The 17,816-nt window shown below is 38.0% G+C and overlaps 1 protein-coding gene across 13 annotated transcripts; it reads left to right on the forward strand.

Annotated features, from left to right (window-relative positions):
- The first annotated feature begins 509 nt into the window (after positions 1 to 509).
- Positions 510 to 17,228, forward strand: TMEM267 (transmembrane protein 267). 13 transcript variants are annotated; one of them, XM_073890933.1, is made up of 6 exons: positions 1,081 to 1,464; positions 3,138 to 3,252; positions 8,401 to 8,589; positions 10,425 to 10,517; positions 13,151 to 13,538; positions 15,952 to 17,228. In XM_073890933.1, exons 5-6 carry the CDS (start codon positions 13,227 to 13,229, stop codon positions 16,285 to 16,287), a joined length of 648 nt encoding a protein of 215 aa, XP_073747034.1. In that variant the 5' UTR covers positions 1,081 to 1,464; positions 3,138 to 3,252; positions 8,401 to 8,589; positions 10,425 to 10,517; positions 13,151 to 13,226; the 3' UTR covers positions 16,288 to 17,228. The 13 variants fall into 13 exon arrangements, with proteins under 13 accessions (XP_073747038.1, XP_025723106.1, XP_073747040.1 ...); XM_073890937.1 differs by lacking the exons at positions 1,081 to 1,464; positions 8,401 to 8,589; positions 10,425 to 10,517 and adding exons at positions 510 to 659; positions 3,954 to 4,082; XM_073890938.1 differs by lacking the exons at positions 1,081 to 1,464; positions 8,401 to 8,589; positions 10,425 to 10,517 and adding exons at positions 833 to 1,070; positions 3,954 to 4,082.
- Positions 17,229 to 17,816: the final 588 nt, after the last annotated feature.

Below are 17,816 nucleotides of genomic sequence, written 5' to 3' on the forward strand. Positions count from 1 at the left end.
TTAGCGTTCTGTGAGAGGGAGACCTAGGAGTTTGCTTGAGATTGAAAATCTCACTTTTTACTATAGAATTGTCTTTCAACTGTAAAATTAATATAACCCCACTATTTCCCTTGCTTTCCATCTCACCCTTGTTTTGAGAAACTAGGCAGGAAGAAGAAAGCAATACACCTTTTTGAGACTATTTTGCACCAGTGCTTCCTCGAGCCAATGCCAAGCTAGACATCTTGGTGCTCACTCAGGCGGAAAGGCAGGCTGGGACCTGGTCATAGTCCCATTAAAGAGCTGCATGTCGAGTCCGGTTAATTAGGGTCAAGCTACCTTTTATGCAGTTTTTTTTCCAACTCCTGTGCGTTTAGTAGTCATGATTAAATGATTCAGCCCTGTCACTGCTGCCACAATAAAGTGGTAGCCCTCCACCATCCGCCCACAAAGTGGCAAAGAATAATTATCAAGAAATCCCCAAGGGGGCGATGGAGCGCTATGAAGAAGCGGCGGATCTGCAGGATCGCGCGGTCCCTCCATCTCGTGGAAAAACTCCGGCGGCCAACCTGAAACACCCGGTAAAGGAAGCCGAAAATTTCTCTATCCCTTCGAGACCCAAGATGGCCCGTGGCTCCTAGCTCAAGGTCTGGGTGTTGGGCCCGCACATCCGACATTAGGTGAGGTCACTTCGTCCCCAGCTTCCCAGCCGCCAGTAGGGGTGCGTCGTATGTCGGCTGCTAAGTCTGGGGCACGGCGCCGGCAAAGCCAAGAACGAATGCTCAGGTTTGACAGAGGAAACCAACAAGGCACTTGGCACTTCTCACCCCGCTGTCCCAAAGGTTTCCTTATGGGGCACGGCGGGGAAGAACTCGTAGTACCCACCACCTCCTCCAAAAAAAAAACCGAGCTACTGATTCTCGTCCGTTAAGAATGGGGCCGGTATCCCGGCGTCCTCTCCGCCGGCGTTTGGGGGCTGGAGCCGCTCTGGCCGGCGGCCGGCGGCCGGCTTCTCTATGGTGCCGGCCGCGTGGACGGTAAAGGGGCAGGGCCACCGTTTGCGCTGCGGGCTTCAGGCTGGAAAGACGAAGGTGGGCGCGGCTGAGCTCGGGGAGGGCCCGGGCGGGAGGGGGTCGGAGTGGACGCCGCCAAACTGCGTCCTGAGGTGGGAAGCCAAAGCCCCAGGTTCCAGATGGGGAGGGCGTGCAGGGGCGGCGAGCGCGCGGGACCCGAGAGCCAGCGGGGTGTGCTTGACCGCCGGCACTGTCCGACGATCCCGGGATGTGCGCCTAGCCCCGGCTCCTTCCTCCGGCTTCCTGGAGCCTTTGAGATTCCACAGGCACCCAGTCCTCGCCTAGGCTCTGTCCCTGGCGGCGTTTCCCTGGCCCAGAGCGGGGTGACGGGGTTCTTGCCGGAGTTGCCCATTGCCCTCTTTCACAGGCACGAGAGTCCCAGGCGCCCCGGGTCCCTGAAGGCGTGACTACTGTAAGTGTGACAGGATCCCTTCCTTGCATAGGAAATGCTATGACGCCAGGGCTTCCTGCCCTGTTTTCTTAATGGGCATTTTAAAATTACTGCATCACACCAGCCTTGGGAAAGAATGATTTGGGGAATTTGCTGAGACTCGATAAATGTTTAAATTCAGAATTGTATGTTTTATTCCTAATGGTGTAGGAACTAAACAAAAGTTTCTGTGAAACTGAGCAGGATTTGTGTTTCTTTCCTTTGCAAATTAGCTGCATTTGGCATCTGCTTTAGGTATTATAGCATTAAAAAATTAAATATATTAGGGACTCCTGGCTGCCTCAGTCGGGGGAGTGTGCGACTCTTGATCTCGGGGTTGTGAGTTTAGGCCCCACATCCGGTGTAGAGATTACTTTAAAAAATTAAAATTAAAAAAAATTAAATATTTTAACTTTCACAGTACTGATATTGAAAAAGACTTATTTGTGAAACAATACTAAAGGTAGTTATCAGATTTTAGACTGCTTTTACCTCAGGTTTTTGTGAACATCTGTGTGATGGGAAGAGTGAAGCAAATGCTATTTACTTTGGGAATTTGTTAGTTCTTTATTTTGGCAGAAATATTTGTCTAAAATTATTAACAAACTGTATAATAGTGTATAACTAAAGTGACTGGCTAATTATGTTTGTGGAGTTAAGGACAGGGAAGATTACTACTATGTATACTTAAAAGGCCCCATATTTGACGATATTTTACTATAATGGAATGGGGTGTGGCAGTTTGACCATTGTAGAAAGTGGCTGCAAGTCATAAGGACATGTTAGGCTATTATGAGATAAGAAGTCATCCCCAAAATATTTTTAGTTCATAGGCTGAGGGTTGCTTACCTGCTTACCCTTTGTATTAGTATAATGAAATATTTATTAAATACCTTCAGCACATTGATTTTATGCATGAGAGGCTTAACAAAATTATAATTACTACTCTTAAGGGAACTACCCAACAAAAGTAAGTATGTAGAATAAACAAAGTTATGTTACAGTTTTTGAGGTTCCAGGGTCCATTCTATTTGTAGGGGAGTGGAAAAAGGAAGAAAAAGGTATGAAGAAAAATGGGTACACTTGGGTGTCTTAGAGACAGTAAATTAAAGGCAGTACACTTATTAATGTTCTTTCCCCCCCGCCAAAAATATTTTTTTCTTATCCTCATGCTCAGAATCTAAGCTAAGGATGTTAAATATATGCCCTAATAGAGTGGAATAGATGTCAGAATTGTGTTTCTGGGACCATAATTGTACCTTTATAAAAATGGAAAGAGTATTGTGTTAGATACCTATTACTGTATAACAAATCACCCCAAAACTTAGAGACTTAAAACATTTAACAAGTATTATCTCACTGTGTCTGTGGGCTAGGACTTTGCAAGAGGCTTAGCTGGATGATTCTGGCCCAGGGGCCCATGCAGTTATAGTCCAGACGTTTGCAGGGCTCTAGTCATCTAAAAACTTGACTGGGGCTGAAGGATCTCCTTCCATGTTCACTCATTAGCTTTTTGTTCCTCTGTCATCAAGCAAGCTGTTGTATACTCTCCATTTATAAAATCCATTTCGTGCTGCCCCATTATGTGTATGTGTTCCTAATCATAAACCGTGATATAGTTATATTATTATAAACGATAGGGTTTTTTTTTTCAGGTCACTAAATTTGGATCATCATTTAAAGACTTGAAGTGATCTTTTGATGCTTTACTTTGCTCGTAACACATCATTAGCCTCTCCATCTTTTTAAAATCTGAACTTAAAACACAAGGTTAGTAACATTTAAATATATTTGGGGTGATGAAAAATTTTCCTCTTTTAGAAGAGTAAAAGAAGATGGATGTAATGCAGTGGCTTTATAGTAGCATCATGCAATTTGCAATTAAGTGGATAATGACCTCTTATTTTTGTCCCCTTTCTGGGATAAGATTTGAAAATAAATTTGTCATAAATGCAGATATAAGCATAGTTTGAGTGGCAGCAGAGCTTTTCTCTTGAACTTCTATGTAAGTGTGTCCAGCCTACATTCTTACGCTCATTCACCTGGTGGCCTTTCTTCTTTGGGCTAATTTGCAGGCCACAGCTTACTGAAGGAGGGGAATTTTTCTGCTAGTGTAGCACTTCTCTGGCGTGGTCGTAAATTGAAATTTGTGTGTCCCAGTTCCCATCCAGCTAAGTGGATATTGGCATCTGTCTTTGGTTCAAAGGGATATTTTATAAACTTTAAAATTATATGCACCGAACCTTTAAATATGTTGACTTCTTTATCCATGCAAGTGTCAAGAGTTTATCTTGTAAAGTAGAAACAAATGCTTCATAATTTATGGGACTGTAAATCCTGAAGTTTATAGAAAGGTTTCATGACTTGGACGTATCTTTTGCATTTTTTACATTTTGGTCTTGCCTGAAAGTATGTTGAAATCACTCATTTCCTCATCCTGGAAGAATCTGTACACTTTAACCCAATCTTAGTGCTTTTCAGAACAATTTTCATTATTGCAAATGACCAAGAATTTGAGGATTGTTGTAGACTCCATTATCATTAACAAAACAGTTGTTCAGTGCAAAGCAAGTCTTCTTCACCATATGAAAGAATTAAAGGTATCTATATAACTTTTTTCACCTGGAGATATAGAAATCTTTTGTACAGACTTTGCATGTGTCAACTAATACATAAACATGAACAAATTATTTTTATATTATCAGTTTTACTTAAAAGAATTGTATAAAATTTTATTAATGTTTATTGATGTTATATATTCTAATATTTTTATTAATACATATTTTTAATGTTATAAGTATGTTTCTACTTTTCAAAAATTATACCTTTAAGAGACTGACTTTAGCATCGTGGTCTGAGTTGTTTAATGACTTCTGACTAATTTCAGAGTAGCTTTATTTGTTTTGTGGTCATAATAGAAAGACATTAGAAATCTTTAGGGAGGGGCACCTGGGTGGCTCAGTCGTTAAGCGTCTGCCTTTGGCTCGGGTCATGATCCCATGGTCCTGGGATCTCGTGCTACCCAAGCACCCATAATTCCCTAAAGATTTCTTTCTTTTTTTTTTTTTAAGATTTGTTATTTATTTATTAAAGAGGAAGAGACAGCTAGAGAGGGAACATAAGCAGGGGGAGTGGGAGAGGGAGAAGCAGGCTTCCTGCTGAGCAAGGAGCCCGATGCAGAGCTCCATCCCAGGACCCTGGGATCATGACCTGAGCCGAAGGCAGACGCTTAACCACTGAGCCACCCAGGCACCCCATATTTGCTTATTTTTAAGTGATTTTTGATATATATTGTCAAATTGTGTACTAGAAAATTATACTAACTTATACTCCTGTTAATAAACAGTACGAGTGATCATCTTCCTACCACTACTAACAGAAAGCATTAGCAATCTTTTGTCAATTGTACATTGAAATATTGTTTTAATATAATTCAATTGATTGCTAATAAAGTTGAAACCTTCTAATAATTTTTTTTGATCATTTGTATTTCTTCCTTTTCCAAATTGCCTTTTGATGGACATTGCCCACTTTATTATTGGAATACTTATTTTTTCTTCTTAATTTTAAGAGTCCTTAATAAAGTAAAACTTCGAATCTTTCCCCATCATAAAGAGAATCACAATTCCTCCATTGTCTTTAACTTTGTCATGTATAAGTTTTACATTCTTATGTAGTCATGTCTATCAATATTTTTAAAATAATTTAGAGGGACACCTGGGTGGCTCAGTTGGTTAAACATCTGCCTTTGGCTCAGGTCATGATCCCGGGGTCCTGGGATCAAGTACTGCATCGGGCTCCTTGCTCAGTGTTGAGCCTGCTTCTCCCCTCTGCCTGCCGTTCTCCCCGCTGGTACTCTCTCTCTGACAAATAGATAAAAAAAATTTTTTTTTAAATAAAAATAATTTTGAGCTCCTCTCTAAAAGTCAAGCTAGCTCGACTATGTAGAAGTCTGTTTACAAATTCATGTAAATATCCCAAACTTGATAACCAAACTGATTACAAAAGCTGTCTAATCATAGACATTTTCCAGGGCTAGTCAACGAAACTGATTCCCTTTGTTAATTTAACCAGGGAAATGTTCTGTTACGTTGCAAAACTGATCCGTGTGGATGTGACATTTTGAAACCTAGAGTTGTTTGATTAAACAACTCTACTGTATTGAACTATGCATTGCATAGATTGAAAGTAGATGATCCAGTCTCAGGTTCCGTCTGATGATTGACTCTCTCCAGTATTACTTAGCAATTAAAGCCTAACAGACTGCCTACTAGTGTGGACGGCTCTTTCTGTCCAGCATAGTATATTTGTCAGTATGCTGTTCTAATGCAACTGGAAGAAACAGAGAGCCCACTTTCCACAATATGTGCTGAGAAAGCCAAATACTGTCTTTTCCAGCCTCCCTTGCAGCTAGTCATGTGATGTAGGCCCAGCCAATTGGACACATACCCTCCCCCATCCAAATAGTGTATGAGCTCAAATAAGCAAATACAGTCAAGAGTCTTCCACGGCAGCAGTGGACAGGGCAGCACTGACTCAGTGCCAGTGGTAATACCTGGTGACAGGGGGTTAGGCAGTGTAAGTTGGGCTCCGTGGTGGGGAGGTCTTCACCAGACCAGTTGTCTGGTGTCATTTTCACTGAGGTGCTTGAGGCATAGCTTTGAGGCCTGATTCTTGAAACCTGGCAAATCTGTGATTTCCCAGTATCCTTTTAATAAATTTGTTTTTTGCATTTACTGCCAGAGTGTTTTCTTTTCCATGCACTTAAGAATTCTAACAATACAGGATCAGAGTTAAATAATAATTGTCCCTCTACCAATTTAGAATTATATACACATTCCCCATACCCCATACACACACTTACTCGATTTCTAGACTTTGTATTCACCTTTCAGTACACTCTGCTTTTCCAAGTTTATTGGCATTAACTCTTTTAAATGAAATTTAGAAACACTTTGTGAAGTTCCTAAAAGAAAATCCCTTTATGATTTTAATTAGATTAATATTAAATTTATAGATTTTATTTGAGGAGAATAGGAGAATAACACCATCAATGTTGTCTTCTTACTCAATAAAATGGTCTGGCTCTTGTTTTAGTTACATTCCATCAAAGAAGCAGAACTACTTTGCCTGGGACTTAGGGGTTAGACATTCTGTAATTGGGGGGACTGGGAAAGCAGTCTGGACAGACTCCTGCCTCTGAGTCTGTTGTTGAGCCTGAAGAGGTTACAAACCAGCTAGACACAGTTGAGAAGGGAAAGTGGATGTGGAGAGCAGGGACAGAATGGAATCTGCATTGGCTTCTCACCAACTCCAGTTTTGATGCTGTGGGTGATGATCTACAGGAGAGGCTAGCACCCTTGACCCGGGGATTGCACACGCAGACCCAGGATTTGGAGAAGCTGAAGGAGCTGCAGGCCAGTCCACTTCCCCATGCCAACAAGGCAAGCTAACAGATCATGTGCAAGCTCCCCATGCAAGGAGGAACTATACAAGAACTTTACAAGGAAGGGAATTCTGAAAAACGTGCTTCCAACTAAGCTGAGCTGACATAGTATGAAGCCACCAGAGCTCGAAAGAACGATTGCTCTTTTGTGTCCTTTAATACAGCTTTGTTGTTTTCCTCACAAATATTTTCTGACTATTCCTTGGTATTTGGGTTTTTATTGCTGTTGTGACTGTTTTTTCCCACTTTTTTCTTATGACGATTACTTGTATATTATAAAGGTTATTTTAGTATTTATCTTGAATTAGCCACCATTTGCAACTTAAATTCTAATGGTTTTCAATGGATTCTCTTGAATAGGCAGTCATTTCACTTGCCAACTAATGTAATTATCTTGTTCTTCCTGGTAAGGTAATGATACATTTTCTTCCGCTCTCCCTCCATCCCTTCCTTGCCTGGTTAAGTGGAATGAAACTGCCAGAACAATATTCTGATAGCTTTACTGTTTCTAACTTTTAAGGTAATGTTTCTCGGTTTTCATGTTTTTGGTTTCTGGTAAACTAGTGTTTCTCAATGTTTAGTGAATATAAAAATTACTTGGTAGTTATACTTGCTAAAAATGCAGATCCCAGGAATGGATATTACATTTTGCTAAATGCCGTTTAAGTATTTAATATGCAATTCCTGCTGGATAACAGATCCAGTATATAAAGATTTTTCATGAATTCATTCAACACTTATTGAGCACTTAGTATGTATGAAAGATACAGTAGTGAACAAAGTTGACTGAGTCCTTGCTCTCTGAACTTTTGTTTTCCTTCCTGAAATGTGTACAGAGCATAAATACTTGAAAACAAGTCTTTTGGCTCTAAAGGTATTACTTGCACCACCATTTAAGCTTAGTTTCTTTGAGCTAACTAGGCCACTGTATTTTTCTTTTTAACCAGGTCCCATTCCCCCTGCTTGTGTTCCCTCCCTTGCTGTGTCTCTCTCTGTCAAATAAATAAAATAACTAAAATCTTAAAAAAAAAGGTGATGAATTGCATTGTCGTCAGAGAATTTGGCCTGAACATTTCCAATATTTAGATTTTATTGAAGTTTTTCTTGTGGATGAGTAAATGGGTAGTTAACTTTTGTAAATGTTTCATGGACAATTGGAAAGAATGTGTTTTCCATGTAAAATGTGTCATTTTAGACCTGCATATGAAATCAAACTTGTAATTATATTGTTTAGATTATCTATACCTATTTTTGGCTACTTGATATAATTTACATATCTTACTGCTTTTAATTAGATTAATATTAAATTTATAGATTTTATTTGAGGAGAATAGGAGAATAACACCATCAATGTTGTCTTCTTACTCAATAAAATGGTCTGGCTCTTGTATTAGTTACAAATTTGTGGTTTGTCACATAAGCATCTTTTTTTTTTTAAGATTTTATTTATTTATTTACTTATTTATTTATAGAGGGAGAGCAAGAATGCAAGAGAGAGCATGAGCGGGGGGAGAGACAGAGGGAGAGGGAGAAAGATTTTCAAGTAGACTCTGCTCTGAGCACGCAGCTTGACTCAGGGCTCCATCCAATGACCCTGAGTTCATGACCTGAGCCAAAATCAAGAGTTGGACGCTTAACCAACTGAGCTACCCCAGTGCCCTGTAAGCATCTTAGATAACTTTATTTTATCTTTTTAGTACCACTAAGTCTTTTGCCATGAATTTTGTATTTGATATTAATACTACCACAGCTGCTTTATTTGGCTTGTATATTCTAGATACACATTTTCTCATCTCTTTATTTTGTATATTGCTGAGACTTTTTGTTTGAGATATTTTCTTATGAACAATAACTGGGGTGTTTCCTTTTGTCCCGATCTGTTTCTTTATAGATAAATTTAATACATGTGTGTTTTTTTTTAAAGATTTTATTTATTTGAGAGAGAGAATGAGATAGAGAGAGAGCATGAGAGGGGAGAGGGTAGGAGGGAGAAGCAGACTCCCTGCTGAGCAGGGAGCCCAATGTGGGACTCGATCCCAGGACTCCAGGATCATGACCTGAGCCGAAGGCAGTCGCTTAACCACCTGAGCCACCCAGGCGCCCCAATACATGTGTGTTTGATGTTTGGTCCCTTTTACTCTTTTGGGGGGTTGGGGTGACAGTAAAGTCTTTTTTCTTTTTTTTCCTTTTCTGTTTTTCTGTACTGATCAAGTTTTCTTTATTCCTCTTCTGTCTCCCTAGTGATTTAGAAGTCTTGTTCCTCCATCCTTCTTCCCCCAGAAATCGTATATAGCTGTTATAATTTCGAAGGCAAAATTATGAAATTCATGATTGTCACAGAGGTGCCATAATTTAGTTTATGTAGAATCCTACAGTCATGATCCATTTCTCAGAGCTTTAGTAATGTTGGCCCACAGTATTTTGGCATTTATTGCCAAATCACATTTTCCTTTTGCAGATAACCTTTTTGGCTGGGGGGGGGGCAGGATTTGGAAACTCTAAAGGATTTTATCTTTATTTTTTGAATTTATTTTTTCTTTCAGTGCTTAACTCTTTGTCATTTTTTTCCCCAACAAGCTTTGAGAAAATTCTTCAAAAATGTTCTTATTCACTATTTGTGTTTTTTGAAGCATTCATTTTACTATGCATTGTTCCTGATGAGCTTTTATTTGGGCAATCAGACTTTTCATCTCCATAAGCTCTTGTTTTCAGAGTGCTCCTTTGAAAGCCTGATGTTGTTATTGACAATAAAGTATATTCTCCGAACTTTTTAACATCTTTGTTGGAGTATAATTGACACATAACATTTTGGTACATTTTGATGTGTATATGAAACTATAAACCATGAAACTATCACCACAGTCAAGATAATGAACACATCTGTTCTCCCAAAGTTTCTTAATCTCCTTTTTTATCCTTCTGGCCCCACTGATCTGCTTTCTGTCACTTAAATTGGTTTACATTTTCTTGAATTTTATATAAATGGAATCATGTTCTGTACTCTTTTAAAAGTATTTCCAAATGAAAATTGCAAATATATAGAAAAGTAGAAGATAATATAATGAACTATAGTATATCCATTACCTATATTAAACAATTATAACATTTTCCATACTTACTTCATTTATTTACTTTTTAAAAATTAAGACTTTCTTTTTTATTGCAGTTTTTGGTTTACAGAAAAATTGAGCAGACTGTATAGAGTGTTCCCGTATGTTACTTCTCCCTCCACACACATTTCTTCTTATTATTAACATTCTGCATTAGTGTGATACCTTGTGACAATTAATATACCGACATTGATGTATTGATTGAAGTCCATAGTTACATGAGGGTTCATTCTTTGTGTTGTACAGTTCCACAAGTTTTGACTGTATACTCTATTTTTCTTTTCTTTTTGTTTGGCTTATTTCACTAAGTATTATTTTGAAATTCATCAATGTTTTTGTTTGTATTACTTTTTTGTCTCTTTTTGTTCCATGTTTTGTTTATCCAGTTGGCTTGTTCCAGTTTGGAGCTAATGTAGATAAAGCTGCTGTAACATTCATGTACAAGTCTGTGTGTGGGTGTATGCTTGCATTTCTCTCAGGTAAATACCTAGGAGTGGAATGACTGAATCTATGATAGAAGTATGTTTAACATTTTGAGAAACTGAAAAGTGGTTTATCATTTTAAATTTCCTCCAGCAGTGTATGAGAGTTCTGGTTGCTCCACATCTTTTCTACGTTTGGGATGATAAGTCTTTAATTTTAGCCATTCTAATTAGGTATGTCTTGTATCTCATTGTGGTTTTGATTTGCATTTCCCTAATAATTAATGAGGTTGAGTGTATTTCATGTGCTTATTGATCACCTGTATATCATCTTTGTAAAGTACCTTTTCACATATTTTGCCCATTTTTGTATGTTTATTTTTCTATTATTGTGTTTCCAGAATTCTTTGTTCTAGATATAAATCCTTTATCAAATATGAGATATGCAGATATTTTCTCCCAGTCTGTGGCTTGTCTTTTCGTTCTCTTAACATAGTCTTTTTTTTTTTTTTTTAAAGATTTTATTTATTTATTTGAGAGAGAGAGAATGAGAGATAGAGAGCACGAGAGGGAAGAGGGTCAGAGGGAGAAGCAGACTCCCTGCTGAGCAGGGAGCCCGATGTGGGACTCGATCCCGGGACTCCAGGATCATGACCTGAGCCGAAGGCAGTCGCTTAACTGACTGAGCCACCCAGGCGCCCCTTAACATAGTCTTTCAAAGAACAGAAGTTCTTAATTTTGATGAAGTTCAATTTACCAATTTTTAAAAAGCAGATCGGCCTTTTGATGTTGCTTCTAAGAACTCTTTGCATAACCCAAGGACATAAGAATATTCTATGTTTTCTTCCAGGATTTTTATAGTTTTACGTTTTACTTTTAGTTCTGTGATCCATTTTGACTTAATTTTTGTATATGGAGTAAAGTATGGTTTGAGAGTCATTATTTTTGCCTGTGGATATCCACTTGTTTCAGCACCATTTGCTGAAAGGACTATCTTTTCTCCATTTACTTGCTTTTGCATGTTTGTCAAACATCAATTGACAGTGTATGTGTGGACCTATCTCTTTTTTTAATTTATTTTATATATATATATTTTAAGTAGGCTCTACACCCAGTGTGAAGCCCAATACAGGGCTTGAATTCACAACCCTGAGGTCAAGACCTGAGCTGAGATCAGGAATCAAGTGTTCAACCAGCTGAGCCACCCAGGAATCCCTGTGTGGATCTATTTCTGATCGTCCTTTCTATTCTATTTCATTGCTCTTTCTATTCTGTTTCATTGCTCTATTCATGTCTGTCTTTATACCAATACCACACTGTCGTTAATTACTGCAACTGTGTAAGACTTGAAGTCAGATGGTTTAAGTCCTTCAACTTAGCTCATCTTTTTCCAAATTGTTTTCCTGTTCTAGTCTTTTGTGTTTCCCTATAAATTTTAGAATATATATATATAATGAGCTATGGATAGTTTTTATTACAGAATGGAAGTTGAATCATCTTTAATACATCATTTAGTTATTCTTTAGTCTCAGAATTAAAACAATACAAAACAAAAACTTCAGGTATCACATAATATTGATAACTTTAACTGGATAAATGATTTCAGTATTCTATGCCAGGTAAGTACTCAGCACAGAATTATGATTGCCTTTTTATATCAATTAAAGTTCTGTGGTTAGAGGCAACAGAAAAGAAAAAGGGATTTATTGGAAGAATCCTGGGTTAGCTCATAGAAGTAAAGTAAAGGGTAAGCTGTAAGAACTAGGGCAGCTCTGAGAAACTCAAAAGATTGGACCTGAGGAGTTGATGTCCTTATGATTCTTTTTACTTAGACTGCTCCATGTAGTGGAGCCCAGGTCTGTAAGAAGAAAAGGAACTTTCTCCCACCAGCTCCAGTTAGGAAATTCTAGAAGGAAGTCTGATTGGTCCAGCCTGGATCACCTTAATCACCATATTATTTATCACTAGTCTAATCACTACTGGAAAATGATGACTAGTTAATAATTACTAATTAATTACTACTACTGATAAGAGAGAGAATTCTAATTGGTCAGTTCCAGAGTTTGGGTATTGTGATGAGCAGTTTTCCTAAAGGAAGGAGATGCTGTTTTCAGAAGTTTGGAAAATAGTTGCTGGGTACAGAGACACAATGGGTGCCCACTACCATGTAGCACACATTGCTGAGAGATAAAACTATTTGATGACCTCAAAGTAATAGATTACAGTTGGTGGGCTTTCTTAAATTTACCTTGATACATACTAACGTGTAAACTGTTGTTCCTGTAAAGCTAACCTATTCTCTTTGGGCTGCATGGCGTATTGTATATAACATGTAAGAAGTACAGTTTTGTTATATTTGAAAGTTACTAGGAGAGTAGTCTTAATGTTCTCACCACATGCACAAAAAGGTAACTATGTGAGGTGATGGAGATGTTAACTAACCTTACTGTGGCCATCAGTTCACAATATGTCTGTATATGAAATCATCACAGTATATACCTTAAACTTAACAAGTATTATCTACCAACTATATCTCAGTGAAGCTGGGAAAAATAAAATGAAATTACTGACAATGGTCAAAAAAAAATACCAGTTTTTACAGCTTGGTTTTGTATTTGTGAAATTATTGCTGAAATTGTTTTGTTTAAATGTTACGTGGCATTAATCTTTTCCTCTGCTTTCTGTTTTAGGGTGACTGGGAATGTAAACAAAAATAAGCTATTTGTTTCCTGATGGCTTTTAGTATATACTGACGGATTGTCTGGGATGGCATCTGAGGCTGAGAAGACCCATGCTTTACTCCAGTCTTGTAGCACTGAGTCTCTTATTTCCAGCCTTGGTCTGGGGATATTTTGCCTAGTAGCCGATAGACTTCTTCAGTTTTCGATAATTCAGCAAAATGACTGGCTTCGAGCCCTCTCAGATAACGCCGTACATTGTGTGATTGGCATGTGGTTGTGGGCAATTGTCATTGGAGTCAAGAAGACAACTGACTTTGGAGAAATCATTTTAGCTGGATTTTTAGCCTCTGTTATTGATGTAGACCACTTTTTTCTAGCTGGATCTTTATCTTTAAAGGTAAGAGGCATATATGTTTAATTTTTCTGGTCTTTAATTTCTTTAGCACCATTATATTGATCTTCACAGCATCATTTTAGAACTAGAGAAGATTATCTTTATTTTAAAATAAGAAAGCCCATTCATCCAACTTTTTTTTGAGCACTTAGTACTTCCTTGAAGGCGAACACAGACATGTTGCTAATCAAGTTATTGGCATCACCAAGTGCCAAGGATGCGTAGAGAGCTAAGGACTTACTATATGTACCTGGGGAGTTCTGTGTTGGCTTTACAGAGGATGGTACTTAGCCAAGTCTTGAAGGAAGCATTAATCAACTGGTTTAAAATAATGGGGGTCATTGTCAGGGTTCTCCTGGGTCTTTTTTCGCTGTTCTAAGATCATTTTTTCTAAGTGTCAACAGATTTGCCTACCTTTTCCATGCTTATGACCTGTAAACATTCACAGAGCAAGGACCTTGCTTTGTTCACCGCTGGCCTGGAATAGTGCCTGGCTCATCTAGAAGGGGTTCAGTAGGTGTTTGTTGAACGAATGAGAAATGATCACTTCTTCCTTTTATGTGTCACATACCAGGTATTTCTCAGAGGTTGTCTCACTTATTAAAAAACTTCAGTAAGGAATCAGTAATTCCTGATTAAAGACAAATTTTAGCTTTTTTGCTGTAGGTGAAGGCAGAATAACATTGTGTTTGAGTTTGGAATCAGAAGACATGAGTTTGAATCCTAGTATGTGGTGTTAGAGCACTTTCTTGTCTCTGTGTCTTCTGTAAAGTGTGGATTCTGTCATTACTTACCTCACGGGGCAGTCATGGGTGTTAAATGAGCACATTAGAGGACAGACCCCGGCAAATAGTTCACAATAAATGTTAGAGTAGAGATTGGAATAAACTACCAAGCATCATAAAAAGTGTGGTTCCTAAATACATTGATCTAGAATTTATCGTAAGGGAGAAGGAAGAAGAATGTAGCGTAAACTCTTTGATATTCAGTCAGTAGGTGAGAGTTAGACACAGGTTTAAGGGTCATGTGACTGCACATGGTGAAGGTATAATCCCTTTAATGGATGCCTTGTATTTTAATGGTGGGAAGGTCATGCCTCTAATTTTTTTTTATAGGTACCTAATTTTTTTTTTTACTCCTTCTTTTCCTCTTTACCACCCAGTGTCCAAATGATTCCCCTCCCTTCCTTTTTGCCATCTTCTGCCCCAGAACCAGTGCCTCTTAAAGCCTTGAAACATGCACACTTTTAAGTCCTTGCTTTGTAGCCAGTGCTCTGATCAACCAGGACCGTTTTCAATACTTCTCTTTCCAGTGGTAATTTTAGATCAATCGTAGGTCCCCTCATCTTTCCTGGCTTGTGGTGGGAGTGTGAGAGAAAGCGCACAGATGTGGTATGTATTTTAATACTTCAGAGTATTTGAAGTTTTGGGCACTCTGGCTTCTGTCTATGCTGAGTGGGGTTTGGTATAGTTTTATTTGCCCTTGTCTGTAATGTTTTTGAGGATGTGTGGGGAGATTTGGATTTAGGCAATCTTCACTGCCCTTGGCTTCCTTTTTATTTAGAAATTATCTAATTGAAAATTAGCCTTTAGAGTATATGAGAGCAAAACCTTACTCAGGAATCATTCAGCGGGGCGCCTGGGTGGCTCAGTTGGTTAAGCATCTGCTTTGGCTCAGGTTATGATCCCGCATTGGGCTCTCTGCTCAGCAGGGAGCCTGCTCCTCCCTCTCTTTCTCCTGCTTCCCTGGTTGTGCTTTCTCTGTCAAATAAATAAATAAAATCTTAAAAAAAAAAAAAAAGAAAAGAATCATTCAGGGGTTGGTTAACCCTGAAATTTTCATTTGTTTAGTTACTGATTAAATTTTTTGTACTGGTTTAAAATTTTTACTGGAGTTTAACTCAACTTTATAATACTTATTTAAAATAATACAATCTTTCTAAATGTTGTTTTAAGTGCATTCTGAAAATATTCAAGGCTAATATAAAGTGGTTACAACAAAAACATTTCCTTTTCATGCCCTTATTAATAGAATATTTTATTCAGTTGTGAGATTTTTTTCAATGCTTAAGAGGCCCCAGATAATTCTCTAAAACTCCAAATTTACACAAACCATACATTTGGGATATAAATTTACATTTGTACTGTGACTTTTCTAAGCAACTAATAGGAAGCTTTAAAAAATTAATCACCATGTTCTTGAGATCTTGGTTTCATTGTTAATGCAGAGAATATCCCACTCACTCTTCTTTGCTTTATATGTAACAGATTTAATACATGTATTCATAGGTGATGCAGAAAATGTTTCCATTGTATTTCTAATAGACTCATAGAAGATGTTTTAGAATATTAAGAAGCATCTACCAAATGTTGTTTGCCAAGAGGGAAATGATACTAGCTACTGCTCTCCCCGGCAGGCTGCTTTGACTCTTCCACGAAGACCTTTTCTTCACTGCTCTACTGTCATACCAGTTGTGGTTCTGACCCTGAGGTTTACTATGCACCTTTTCAAGCTCAAAGACTCATGGTGCTTTCTTCCCTGGATGTTATTTATATCGTGGACCTCACATCATATCCGAGATGGAATTCGTCACGGCCTGTGGATATGCCCATTTGGAAAAACCTCTCCTTTGCCATTCTGGCTTTATGTCATTATCACCGCCTCTTTACCTCACATCTGTTCGTTCGTTATGTATTTCACAGGGACCAGGCAAATGATGTCTTCAAAACATGGGATCCATATTGACGTCTGAGGTAACCGTATGCCAGTCTTAGAGAAGCAGGTGGTTCCGATAATGATAATTAAGGGTGGCCGACATTATCAAGTGAATTTTTAACAACATATTAAATTTATTATTATAGTTCCTGAATCCTCTTGCTCAGGAGGCACATACACTTTTTTTTTTTTAGGGCGCCTGGGTGGTTCAGTTAAGCGTCTGCCTTTGGCTCAGGTCGTGATCCCAGGGTCCTGGGATCGAGCCCCGCATCGGGCTCCCTGCTCGGAGGGAAGCTTGCTCTCCCTCTCACACTCCCCCTGCTAGTGTTCCCTCTCTTGCTGTGTCTCTCTCTGTCAAATAAATAAATAGAATCTTTAGGGGGAAAAAAATACTGATACTGAGAAACAAAACATGTTTTTTAAAATGAAAGATTTTTAGGAAATTTGCTTTTTCCTTTGTTCTTTCAGGTGATCTGTTAAAAATGATTAACCTTTATTAGAGAAAGAAAATTTAGTTGCTATAAAATTTTACATTTTCATAGTTTAATGTTATTTTGGTATAAAAGTCATGTCTTGATGGCACTTGCTTTTTTTCCCAATACCATTTGTTGTCTTTAGATTTTCTTACACATTTGTGATTTGTAATGCTAGTGATTGTGTGCCTTATTCTCTGAGAAATGGTGAAATAATGGCTTATCCAAAGCATATTTTTCTTATTTATTAAGTTAAACAGAGCTGTGTAAATTGTTGTAAAGGTTCACGTTCTTTAGTTTTTCTTTTTGTTGTTAGCCAGTTGGTTGCAATCTAATTATGTTTTAGAATCTGTTAGATTTTACATCTGTTATCTTTCAAGAGCAATGATTGTGTCAGTTTGGTTGGTATAATAAATATTATATAGTGGGGGTAAATTTGAATAGGGAGATTTTTTTTTAAGTATATAATTTCAGAAATCCATGGAAATAAAACATGTATCTTGTATCACTTTTTCTGACTAAATTACAAAACTCTACTTTTTTCTTTCTCCATATTAAACAAAGGAATGCCATTAAAATATAGGACCTTATATAAGAATATCACACTGGCATTTTGGGGGCTGTCCTCTAACTTTTTGTATTAGAACGGGAATTCACTTTGACCATGACTCCTTGCTTAAACAGTAACTACAGATTTTAAGTGTGGGTTTATCCTTGTTCCTTCCTCTACCATCAGAAATGCTCCTTGTCCTCTAAATAGTCTATAACAGCTGTGGTTGTAATGTCTAGAAATATAACAGCCAACTTCCCATGCCACCATTTTGTTTTTTTATCTTACTGAAAAAGTTTGCGTCAGTACATTATATTGAAAATTGGATTATATCTTGTTTGCATGTATGTGTTTTCTCCATCCACTAGGTGTCCTCCATTCATTTAATGGAGGCTGGTCCACTGATCTGACCTTCCAGTCTACTGTGTTCTTGAGGCATGTTAGTTATGCTAACTACTCAGAAGAACTTCCACCATTGAACTGTTTTCTACTCATCCTCAAGACTAGTTTGCTTTAAGTGGTGGGCTAAGTTAAAACTCCCAT

Source organism: Callorhinus ursinus, unplaced genomic scaffold (genome assembly GCF_003265705.2).
Source record: "Callorhinus ursinus isolate GAN/ISIS: 27379988/994484 unplaced genomic scaffold, GSC_fseal_2.0 scaffold3, whole genome shotgun sequence".
In the NCBI taxonomy this organism is placed as follows: Eukaryota; Metazoa; Chordata; class Mammalia; order Carnivora; family Otariidae; genus Callorhinus; species Callorhinus ursinus.

What these genes read in the sequence shown, in the direction of transcription:
- TMEM267 (XM_073890937.1), top strand. Translation starts at nt 13,227, where the DNA reads ATGGCATCTGAGGCTGAGAAGACCCATGCTTTACTCCAGTCTTGTAGC. An exon ending in CTGGATCTTTATCTTTAAAG is followed by an intron (nt 13,539 to 15,951) that starts GTAAGAGGCATA and finishes TCTCCCCGGCAG; the next exon opens with GCTGCTTTGACTCTTCCACG.